The sequence below is a fragment of the Rhinopithecus bieti genome, unplaced genomic scaffold (assembly GCF_001698545.2).
Source record: "Rhinopithecus bieti isolate Rb0 unplaced genomic scaffold, ASM169854v2 scaffold_22436, whole genome shotgun sequence".
NCBI classification, from domain to species: Eukaryota; Metazoa; Chordata; class Mammalia; order Primates; family Cercopithecidae; genus Rhinopithecus; species Rhinopithecus bieti.
This window is the reverse complement of record NW_016810644.1, coordinates 557,497-568,875: the sequence shown is the minus strand read 5'-3', so window position 1 is coordinate 568,875 and position 11,379 is coordinate 557,497. Positions and strand designations below refer to the sequence as shown.

The 11,379-nt window shown below is 58.1% G+C and overlaps 2 protein-coding genes across 3 annotated transcripts in view; both read right to left on the bottom strand.

Annotated features, from left to right (window-relative positions):
• Nucleotides 1-1,511, bottom strand: part of SHISA7 (shisa family member 7) — a 21,873-nt gene extending 20,362 nt beyond the window's left edge. Inside the window, exons 1-2 of the mRNA XM_017892521.1 lie at nt 1,239-1,511; nt 653-781 (exon numbers count right to left, since the gene is read on the bottom strand). Coding sequence (XP_017748010.1) covers nt 653-781; nt 1,239-1,511 — 402 coding nt within the window. The remainder of the gene's footprint in view (nt 1-652; nt 782-1,238) is intronic.
• Nucleotides 1,512-1,560: 49 nt separating this feature from the next.
• On the bottom strand, nt 1,561-11,161 carry ISOC2 (isochorismatase domain containing 2). Of its 2 annotated transcripts, none has more exons than XM_017892573.1 (6): nt 10,937-11,161; nt 5,004-5,144; nt 4,226-4,435; nt 3,850-3,920; nt 3,574-3,691; nt 1,561-1,967 (listed from the first exon to the last, which is right to left on the bottom strand). In XM_017892573.1, the coding sequence occupies exons 2-6, from the start codon at nt 5,139-5,141 to the stop codon at nt 1,887-1,889; spliced, it is 618 nt and encodes a 205-aa protein (XP_017748062.1). In that variant the 5' UTR covers nt 5,142-5,144; nt 10,937-11,161; the 3' UTR covers nt 1,561-1,886. The 2 variants fall into 2 exon arrangements, with proteins under 2 accessions (XP_017748062.1, XP_017748061.1); XM_017892572.1 differs by lacking the exon at nt 10,937-11,161 and adding an exon at nt 10,349-10,884 and having other exon boundaries at nt 1,563-1,967.
• Nucleotides 11,162-11,379: the final 218 nt, after the last annotated feature.

Genomic DNA, 11,379 nt, shown 5'->3' with positions numbered 1-11,379 from the left:
GGGGGGCTGCGCGGGGGCGCCGTGCCTCGCTGGCCGCGGGGAAGGCAGGGACCGAGCGAAGGAGGAGGACCCTTCCCCGATCCGCAGCCCAGGCGGCGGCCGGTGCCTGCGCCCCTGCCCAGATCCCTGCGCCGCCGGGTCTGCGTGCCTGTCTCTGGGTCTCTGGGTCTCTGCATCTCCGCGTCCCGGGGCGCCCCGTCCACGCCTCCGCCCGGACCCCCGCCTCCCCCGCCCGTCTCTGTCTCTAGGGGGGGTCTCAGTCCTCGTCTCTCGCTGTGGGTCTCCGTGCATCTCGGCGTCTCTCTCCGCGTCTCTCTCCGTCCCGGCGCCTCTGTCCCGGGCTCTCCCCAGCTCCTAGCCTCAGTTCCCTGCGCGCCTCCATTTCCCTCCTTCCCCCGCCCGATCTCCGTCTCCCCTCTGTCTCCACATTCCGCTTGTCTCTCCTCCCTGGCTCCACGTCTCTGTCTTGGTCTCTGTCCCAGGTTTGCTGTCGTCGGATCTCTGTCCGAGTGTCTGTGTCTCCACTCACCCCCGACCCGGACCCCCGAGCCCCCTCCCGGGTCCCCCACTCCCATTCAGGCCCGGGTTGGTGGGGTGGGGGGGCGCTGCGGCGGGAGCTGTGTGTTCCCAGCGCAAAATAGACTCTCGTTGCCATGGCGACGCGCGCGGGGCCTCCGAGACGCGAGGCTTCGGGCTTGGGGGTGAGGAGGGGGGACACCTGGATCCGGAAGGCGGGGGCCGGGGGCGCCGCAGCCCGGTCCCAGGGGCTCCTCCTAGATCCCTGGGGAGAGGGGTGCTGGGCGCTCTGACGCTGGGGGCCAGGGGACCGGACCTTCTTGGAGAGGTCTGGGCTCCCAGGGTCGGCAGTGGGGGCTCCGATTGCCTAACGCGGGGCGGGCTCGCTGACAGCTCTGACGCCGGTGTCCCTGAGGACTCACGGGTGGCCTCTCAGCTCCCTAAGGTTGGGGAAGAGGCAGGGGCTGCAAATCTGGAACGGGGGAGCTCTCCCTGGGGGTCTGTAGAGTTCCAACTCCCAGATCTGCAGAATTCTGGGAGCCCCCATGTGGGTCTCGGAACTCCTGCGTCTGGGGGAGCCGGGACTACAAGGCTGAAGCTTTCAGCCCTTCCTTCCGTCCGTCCATCCATCCACCCATCCACATGGCTGTCTCTTCCTTTCTCCCCGTCTCCATGTCCCCGTGCCTCAGTTTCCCCCTGCACCGGGGTGCGGTCTCGCTCACCTCGCTTTCCGGATGCGGGACCCTTGGGGAGCCGGGGGCGGCGGCGTGGGGGGCGGCCGGAGGCAGCCGCGGAGCGCGTGTCTGCCGGCAGCTGGGCTGGGCGTGCGCGCGCCTGCTGGGGGCGACCCCGGCCGCAGTTCTCCTCCGGGCAGATGCGCCGCGTCCGTGCAGATGTGTCAGCCGCCAGCCCTCGCCTTTGCCTCGCGCCGGATTCGAGCCGAGAAGAGGCACCTCCCCCTCCCCACCTGCTGGGGACCCCGCTTTCTCCCTCATGCAGCCCCCAGTCGCCCCCGGGATCCCCCCCAACCCAAGAATGGTTTGGTCCACAGCCACATGTATGTTTATTCTGCGAGTCCGTGTCCCACAGTTTGAGACTCTTCTTCCCCTCCCCTTCCCGCCCCGTGAAGTGGCCCGGGGCCGAGCCCCGCCTCCACCTCGGCTCAGCCAATTCCCACCCAGCTTTCAGGAGTCTTATTTGCATTTCCGGGAGCAGCTGTCCAATGGAAGGGCAGCACCCTACTTCCCCCCTCAAGGGGGCGGCACTCCTGGTGGATCGCACCACTCTTGGGATCCAGGAATGGGGGGAACGCACTTCCACTGAGGTCCTGGCGACAGGAGGGTGGTCTTCCCTCAAGGCAGGGTTGGAGTTCAGTGGAGGAGGGGGTTCTGGCCTTGGAAGAGGCCCAGCAGTCCGCTGTCTGGGGCGGGCTCCTTGATGAGCTTCTGGATCTGTAGGGGCAGAGGGAGATGGGACAGGAAGAGTCTAGGGTCCTGATCTCCATGGATGACAAATCTGAGGGACACCTCTCCGTCTTCATCTCTGAGATCTTATGGCCAGCAGCTGCCCAAGACAACACTCCCTCTTCTCAAGACTTTTTCTGGGGCCTCCCTTTCATTACACATGACTGGTTGAGCTCCTAACTGTCCACCATCTTGGTCTGCTTTGCTGGCTTGGACCACTAAGGGTGGACAGCTCTGTGCCAGGGCTTCTTATCTACACCTTCCTCTTCTTAGGTAACCTCATCTCTCCCATTCCTTTTCTGGGCCCTCAACTCCCAAATCCAGCCTGGACTTTGCCCCTGAACTCCAGACTCATCTATCCAACTGCCTCTTAGATAGACATGAGCAACCAACCGCATTTCATCCATCAGCAAGTCCCAGCAAGTTTACCTCCAGAAAATAAAAATAATAATAACAAAGAAAAAAAAAAAAAAGCCTGCATCCCCACTGCCTCATCACCGCTTGCCTGGGTGCCCAAATTAACCTCCTTACTGACAGGTCTCCCTCCTCCCCTCTATGCCACACTCCCTAATCCATTGGTCACACAGTGCCGGAATGAACTTTGTAAACTGCCAATCTGATATGGCCAGCTCCCCTGCACCAAACCCTGATGGCTGCTCATGGCTGAAATCCCAAACCTTTGGGCTGTGGCTCCTGTGTGAAGACAGGGTGCTGGCTCCTCCTGCCCAGTGCTCACCGTGGCCTGCTACAGCTCTTTGGACAAAGAAAGCTCAGTCCCCCTCCCCTGGGAACACTGAGAGCCTGATGTTCCCTTCTCCTGCAGGTCAGAATTCAGGGCCACCCCGCCACTCTCGCTCATCCCTCTGCAACTCCCGCCTCAGCTGGGGGTCACAATGTGTGATTGAACATGGATTGATGCAGACTCCAGGGCTCACCACAGTGGCTGGCATGGAGTAGGTGCTCAGTGAATGTTTCACAGAGCTGAACTAGAAGGCAGGCAAGGAGCAGACCTGGGAGGGCCTGGGAATGTCAAGGTCTGGGGCCTCTCCAGCATCCTGAGGGCCAAGGGCTTGAAGCAGGGGGGCCCAGTACCTGGCTGACCCTGGTAGCAGGGCAGCCACTCGGGTGTGGGTGTGGAGTCTGAGAAACTGGAGAAGGGGCACCCGGGCCGGAAGGGGCAGAGGCGGAGGAGATGGAGAGTTGGGGATAGGTGTGGACAGGTCAAGGGGTTTCTATCTACAGGGTCTCTGCTGACCTGCTCTTTCCCAGTGTCTGCCTGGTCCTTCCCTCCTTCAGTTCATTCTAAAGTCACCTGCTCCAGGACGCCCCCCAGACCCTCCAATACAAACCCCCTCCTCCGTGCCCTGACCCTCTGGATCGCCTCCCCCATTTCATCGTTCTTTGTGGTCCTCGTGGTCCATCTGCAGGCTCCTTTCATGGATTTATGGCGGCGACAGTGACCAGCAGCCTCCCCTCCAAGAACCTGGCTCCCCCTGGAGGCGGCAGCCTGGTGGTGCCGGAATGTATTCCCAGAGCCCAAAGACAAGACCTTTGTCAGATGCAGGGGAGGTGGGGGCGGCCGCGAGGGCATTACCTCCTTGAACTGCGGGTGGGCGGCATCACCCACCAGCTGCAGAATGAGCCCTTCGCTGGTGGAGAGGAAGGCACCACTCTGTCTCATGCGGGCCAGCGCCACCAGCCGGTCCACCTGGCTGTGAATAGGAGGGAGGGAGGGAAGGTTGGTGTGGATGCCACGGCCTAGACAGCCAGACATGCTGGCACCCTGATGGGAATGAGAATGCCGCCTGTGGCCCTTCCTGGGAGCCCCTGATGGCCCCCAAGTGCACCCACCCAGGGAGGGCGCTCTCACCTGCGTGAGGAGCAGGCGTCCACCACCACGTGGACCTGCAGCCCCCGGTCCAGGAGGTCCAGGGTTGTGTTCTGTGGGTAGAGAGAGGTCAGAGCCAATCCCGGATAAGAACAGGGGTCCTGGGTAAGGAACTGGGGATGCTGAGTCAGAATTAGGGGCCCAGAATGGGGAGGAGGGAGGCTTGGATCAGAGCAGGGGGCCCCCAGGTCAGAAGGGGATCCAAGATAGGATGGGGACCGCATGTGAGAAGACAGGGCCCAGGTCAGGATGTGGGTCCTACAGGGAAGTGGAGGTTTCCAGTCAGGGAAGGAGGTTCTATTTAGGATGGGGGTCCCAGGTGAGAATGAGGGACCCCTGGGGTCAGTCAGCATCTCACCAAGATGCAGGCTTGTGCCTCAATGCCACAGAGCAGCACAGAACGCAGCTGGGGCCGGCTGTCCAGCTCCTGCTGCAGGGCGGGCACCATGCTGAAGCAGGTCTTGGTCAGCGGCCGAAGGCCCTCAGCCCCCAGCTCAGGCACTGTGGGGCCCAGGCCTTGTGGGTACTGTTCCGTCAGCAAGACTGGCACCTCCAGCAGCCGGGCCACCTGTGCCAGTGATGGGGAAGAAAGGTCAGGGTCTGAGGGAAGAGGAGCTGGGCCTGGACTCCTGGGTCTGAGGGAGGAGGGGCTGGGCCTGGACTCTTGGGTCTGAGGGAGGAGGAGCTGGGCCTGGACTCCTGCATCTGAGGGAGGAAGGGCTATGCCTGGACTCCTGGGTCTGAGGGAGGAGGAGCTGGGCCTGGAATCCTGGGTCTGAGGGAAGAGGAAGTGGGCCTGGACTCCTGAATCTGAAGGAGGAAGAGTTGGGCCTGGACTCCTGGGTCTGAGGGTGGAGGGCTGAGCCTGGATCCTGGGTCTGAGGGTGGAGGGCTGAGCCTGGATCCTGGGTCTGAGGGTGGGGGGGCTGAGCCTGGATCCTGGGTCTGAGGGTAGGAGGCTGAGCCTGGATGCTGGGTCTGAGGGTGGGGGGCTGAGCCTGGATCCTAGGTCTGAGGGTGGAGGGCTGAGCCTGGATCCTGGGTCTGAGGGTGGGGGGCTGAGCCTGGATCCTGGGTCTGAGGGTGGGGGGCTGAGCCTGGATCCCGGGTCTGAGGGTGGAGGGCTGAGGTCATACCTTGAGCATGCGGGCTGCTACTGAGACGATCTGTGGGAAGTAGGCGATGTTGTGGCGGAACTTTTCCTGCATGTCACACAGGAACAGGATAGAGGATCCTGGAAGGACTCGGCCCAGGATGGGCCTGGCAGCCGCCATTTTCTGGGGGTGGGCAGAGGGGCGCTGGGTCAGGCCCGAGGACTCCTCTCAGTGTCTCCAGCTGGCATCCAGGTCCTTGCACACAGAGCCTTGCAGGGCCCAGGGCACCTTGCCAACCTTCTTCCCACCTCTAGGTCTCTGCATCTGCTGTTCCCTGAGCCTGGAACGGGCTTCTTTCTTATTTCTGTCCTATTCGGCAGGGAGGTGACTTCCTTGGGAAGCCTTCTGGGCCACGTCCACATGTGGCTCCAGGTGTCCCCCTCCCGGCCCCCGTGTTCTCCTTGCTGAGGACTGTGTATAATGTCAAGGAGTGTTTCATGATCCCGGTTACCATTTGCCCTGGTTACCATCCGCCCCGGTCACCATCCGCCCTGGTTATCATCTGCCCTGGTTACCACCCGCCCTGGTTACTATCAGATCCCAGTTACCATCAGCCCCAGTACCGTCAGCCCTGGTTACTATCAGATCCCGGTTACCAATAGATCCGGGTTACCATCAGCCCTGGTTACCATTAGCCCCAGTTACCATCTGCCCCAGTCACGATCAGCCCCGGTTACCATCAGCCCTGGTTACTATCAGATTCCAGTTACCATACGCCCCAGTTACCATCAGCCCTGGTTACTATCAGATCCCAGTTACCATCAGCCCTGGTTACCATCCGCCCCAGTTACCATCAGCTCCAGTTACCATCAGCCCCAAAATGGAGGCTCTGCTGGGCATCCTATGTTGGGCCAGCCCACTCCCCAGGGCCTCCTGAATGGCCCACCTGATCCTCACCCTGCTCCAAGAGGAAACTGAGGCCATATTCTTCAGCCATAGGAAGGAAGGGGGCCCCTGAACAAGCCATAGCGTGGACAGACCTCAACACAAAAGCCATGGAGTGTGAGATCCTGTTTACCTGAAATGCCCAGAACAGGCAAATCCGCAGACAGAAAGCAGATGGGGCCAAGCACAGTGGTTCACGCCTGCAATCCCAGCACTTTGGGAGGCTGAGGCGGGCGGATCACCTGAGGTCAGGAGTTTGAGACCAGCCTGGCTAACATGGCGAAAACCCATCTCTACTAAAAATACAAAAATTAGCCAGGCAGTGGTGGGCGCCTGTAACCCAGCTACTTGGGAGGCTGAGGCAGAAGATCTCTTGAAACCCAGGAGGCAGAGGTTGTAGTGAGCCCAGATTATACCACTGCACTCCAGCCTGGGCGACTGAGCAAGACTCTGTCTCAAAAAAAAAAAAAGGAGACTGGGCTCCATGGTGCACGCCTATAATCCCAGGACTTTGGGAGGCTGAGGCGGGCGGATCATCTGCGGTCAGGGGTTTGAGACCAGCCTGGCCAACATAGTGAAACCCCGTATCTACTAAAAATACACAAAAAATCAGCCGGGTGTGGTGGCACACACCTGTTGTCCCAGCTACTCAGGAGGCTGAGGCAGGAGAATTGCTTGAACCCGGGAGGCGGAGGTTGCGGTGAGCAGAGATGGTGCCACTGCCAGTCCAGCCTGGGCAATAAGAGCAAAACTCCATCTCAAAAAAAAAAAAAAAAAAAAAAAAAAAAAAAAAAAGCAGATGGGTGGCTGCCAGGGGCTTGTGGCCGCGAGGAATTCAGGGTGACTGCTAAGGGGTGTAGGGTTTCCGTCTGGGATGCTGAAAATGCTCTGGGGCTTGGTGGTGACGGTGGCACAACAGCGTGACTCTGTGAAAGCCACTCCACTGTGCATTTTCAAATGGCTGAAAGGGTAAGTTTTATGTTAAGTGCATTTTACCACAAAAAAAAAAAGAAAAAGAAAAAGAAAAAAAGGACAGGCTAGTGAAGCCACCTGGCCAGCGATTATTTTGCAGGGGAGGAAACCTCGACCCAGAGAGCCCGTTCACCTGTCCTAGGTCCTGCAGCCACGCAGGGCACACCTGACTTCCACTCGGTCACAGCGTCTATACCGCAGGGGCCCCGTCTCAGCATGTCTTGGACTGTGTCCCTGGGAGGCTGGTGTTTTTGGGTCCCCGAGTTTGCTGCACAACTGAGAGTTTGGGCTACGCTTTGTCTGCAGCTCTCTCCCCGTCTGTGTGTACAATTTGTACTGAACTCATTTATTCATTAACTCACCAGGGAAATGGGAGACCCTGGAGGCTCATTGGAAGCAAGACAGAAGGTGTTCTGGGGAGCTGAGGGAGGCAGGGCACTCAATGAGAAGCTGCTATTTTCTTTTTCTTTTCTTTTCTTTTTTTTTTTGAGATGGATTCTTGCTCTGTCACCCAGGCTGGAGTGCTGTGGCACAATCTCGGCTCACTGCAACCTCTGCCTCCCGGGTTCAAGGATTCTCCTGCCTCAGCCTCCCGAGTAGCTGGGATTACAGGCTTGCGCCACCATGCCTGGCTAATTTTTGTATTTTTAGTAGAGATGGGGTTTCACCACCTTGGCCAGGCTGGTCTTGAACTTCTGACCTCGTGATCCACCTGGCTCGGCCTCCCAAAGTGCTGGGATTACAGGTGTGAGCCACCGCACCTGGCCTGGAGCTGCTATTTTCAAAGCTGGGTAGTGAGGACACTGCTGTTCATTGTCTTTCTTTCTTTCTCTCTCTCGTCCTGGCCTCAAGCAACCCTCCTGCCTTGGCCTCCTTGTACCATTTTTTCTTTTTGAGACAGGGTCTCATAGTGTCATCTAGGTTGGAGTACAGTGGCGCAGTCATAGCACACTGCATCCTTAACCTCCTGGGCTCAAATGATCGTCCCACCTCAGCCTCCCAAGCAGCTAGAGCTACAGGTGTATGCCACCACACTTGGCTAATTTTGTATTTTGTATTTTAGAGACAGGGTCTTGCTATGTTGCCCAGGCTGGTCTCCAACTCCTGGGTTTAAGCAATCCTCCCACCTCAGCCTCGAAACGTGCTGGGATTGCAAGCGTGAGCCACCACACCTGGCCTATTATTCTTTGAACAAAATCCATCCACCATAGCAAATGTTTTCTATGTGCATCATATCTCAAGTTTAAAAATGAATTAGTGGTTAAAATAGTGAATTTTATGTTGTGCAAATTTTATCTCATTAAATAAAATTGAATGGAAACTCCCTCTGAAACAATACCAGTGAATTAATCCCATAATTACAACAGTGATAAGTGCTGGGATTTGGAGGGAGCCAGATCAAGCTTGGCAGGGGCCGCAGTGTTCTCCCAGAGGCAGTGAAGACAGAAAAACGATCTTTTCAGAAAACACAAAGCTGACTATTACTCCCCCGTCTCAAACTGTCCCCTGACCCCGTGGATTCTCTCTGTCCTCAGGACTAAGATACAGACGCCCCTTCCCCCACTTCCCCGGCACCGCTCTGAAGACCCTCAGCCTCAGCCCAGACACTCCTTCCTCTCAAACAGCCCTTGCGGTTTCCTCCCCCTGGAGTGACCCTCTCATACCCACTCATGTGCTAACTCTTCCTCCCCTGAGCAGGAGGCAGGACCTGGGACACTCAGGCCCCAAGGGATGGTTCTGAGGGAACCAGGAGCTGGAGAGCTGACAGGTGGGTCACAAGGGCCCTGGAGTCTCTCTGCTGAGGGCAGTGGGGAGCCATGGAGGGGCGCATCTGGGGGCCAGCATGTCCAAAAGCCTAGGACAGGCATCTGTAGCACCCAGGAACTCCCCTCTGGCCTGACAGGAGTGTGGGTTGTAACATCTCCTAGGGACAGTGGAGCAGCTGCACTTCTCAGAATGATGGATACACAAACCCTCTGACCTCAAAAGCTGCTCCTAACCATTTATCCTACAGACATTCATGTGACACGACACAGGGTTATTCATTACCGGACTCTTCCCCAGAGCAAAGGAGCAGAAGTAAGTATCAATGTCCACAAGGAGGGTATACCGGTTATGTAATAACCAGTCTGGTTATGCCGTAACTAGACTCTGTTATTCCTCGCAGCCAGAAAAAATGACGAGGAAGCTCTTTAAGTAACAATACGAAAACATGTTTGAGAGAGGTGAAAAAGCAGCAGAACAGTGTGTGTGGAATGCTCCTTTTTGTGCCAAAGGAAAAAGGGAGAGAAAGTGTGTCTGTGTTGCATGTATCTATATCTGCTATCTCTGGCAGACGAGCAAGAAACGGGAGACTCAGACGGATGAACCAGGCACTGGGGAAGCGTGTAGGAGCCTTTTCACTAGGTCCTACTCTGTTTCTTCTGAATTCTGGACAATGTGCAACAGGTTGTCTAGTCAATACTATATACAATAAAGGGTTTCCTTGAAGCCAAAACCCAGCAAAACTGATCTATGGTGTCAGCAGCCAGGACAGTGATTGCCCTTGGACCACTGTGACGGAAACCCGACGGCGGGGATCCTGGGATGTGGCGCATGCTTGACTTTTTTCTTTGGGTACTTGTTTACACCAGGGTGCTCCCTTTATAAATATTTATTTGAGCTGTGTATTTGCAAACTGTATGATTTTCTGCGTATGTGGTATTATGCCAGAAAAAGTGTTCAAAATGCAAAATACAAAGATGGCTTCACGGCCCCGCTGTGCGGTTGAACTGGAGGCAAAGGCCAGGGAGGAGGAGGTCGGGGCTGGGGCCCAGTGGGACAGGGGGGAGACAGGAAGGGACAGCTGGGACGGTGGGGAAAGTCGGTGAGAAAGGCCCCCCGTTTCTGGTCGAGTGAGGGGCATGACCTGAAGACTCATAGGAGATCCCGGGGAGGGGAACTGGTTTTTGGGAGATGAAAAACTGGGGTGAGAGTGGATGTGTGTGTGAGCCAGAGAGATGTGGAGGGGAGGTCTGGGCTGGAGAGGGTTGGGCGTGTCCCGGGGAACGAGGAGAGATTCAGCCTGAGTGGAGGGTACCCAAGGCCAAAGGGGGCGTGGCTGGTGGTGGGCGGCAACAGGGGGCGGGGTAGGGCTGTGGATTTCCCCACGCGGTCTCGGAAACCCGGCCTTGGAGCCGGGACTTCCTGGTTGTGTGACCTTGGGCAAGTTTCTCTTTGTCTTAGCCTCAGTTTTCTCGTCAAAGAAATGGGGATTAAACCCGCCCACCCTGCAGCGCTGTTACACAGGCGGCAGGTGCGACCCGGGGACGCTTCGAGTCTCTGGCCAGCCAATTCTGACGGGGCCAGGTGGAGTCCTCCTTCTGGTCCTGTGACCTTGGCCCGGGACGACCAGGCAGAGCCTCAGTTTCCCCATCTGTTAGGCGGGAAGGTCGATCTCCAAATAGCGCCAGCAGTGAGAGAGGACTTACCCGGAAGGTGCCGGGTTCGAGCCCGGAACGGCCCCTCCGCAGGTGAGGCCGGGGGCACCCTCACCTCTCGGCGCTCGGAGGGCCGCCGCTGAGGCCTTTTGCGGGCTTCTCGGGACGGGTTACCGTTTCGTTAGGCCTGGACACGTGGCCCACTCCCTGCACCGTCCTTGTTCCGCCCACTTGGGTCGAGCCGTCCAATCGACACTCATCATGCGCTGCCTCGCCCCCTCCTCCGGCCAATCCGCATGTGCCACTGCCTCTGCCCGCAATCAGCGCTCACCAACTCTCCCCGCCCCCTACTTCTCAACCAATCCGCATATGCCGCTGCTTTGCTCCCGCCCCAGGGGGGGGCGCCGGCAAGGCTGTCAGTCTCGAGAAAATGATTAGCTAGCAAAGTCGCGGTGGGGGCGGGGCAGCAGCGCGTCCGGCCAATGGAGAGCCGTAGAGGGCGTGAGTGGCGGCCGACGGGGCAGAGTCGCGCGGTGGTTTCCGAAGGCTCAGATCCTGGCTGGAGAGAGGGCTTCTGGGCCGACCCCATTGCACAGAACAGGTCGCCGAGGCCGGGGGAGAGAGAGAGAGGGGTCTTACCTAGAGTAGAGGCATGTCTGCGGTTCGAATCCTGGCCCTTTGTCAAGAAACGGAGGCTTACAAAGATACCCAAGCACTTTCCAGGAAGGGGCTGACTGAGGGAGCGATCAAGTGAGGAATTTGACGCCCCCCGTCCTTTGTGCTATGCGATGCCTCAGTTTCCCCATCTGTACAGCACCTGCCTCCTCGAGTGGTGTTCAGAATAATTTAGACTCTGTGCTTGGAAATGGTGGTTGAGAGAAAGAGGGAATTTCCTAACTGACTTGGAATAAACCCAAACTCCTCCCAATTCGTGGTTGGCCTTCCTGGTTCCCGCAGACCTCGCTTCTCACCACTCCCCCTGCTCACTCCGCTCCAGCCACATGGGTCTCCCCTTGCTGTTCCCTCAATGTCCCACCGCAGGGCCTTTGCACGTGTGCTTCCTCAGCCTGGAATCCTAGGAC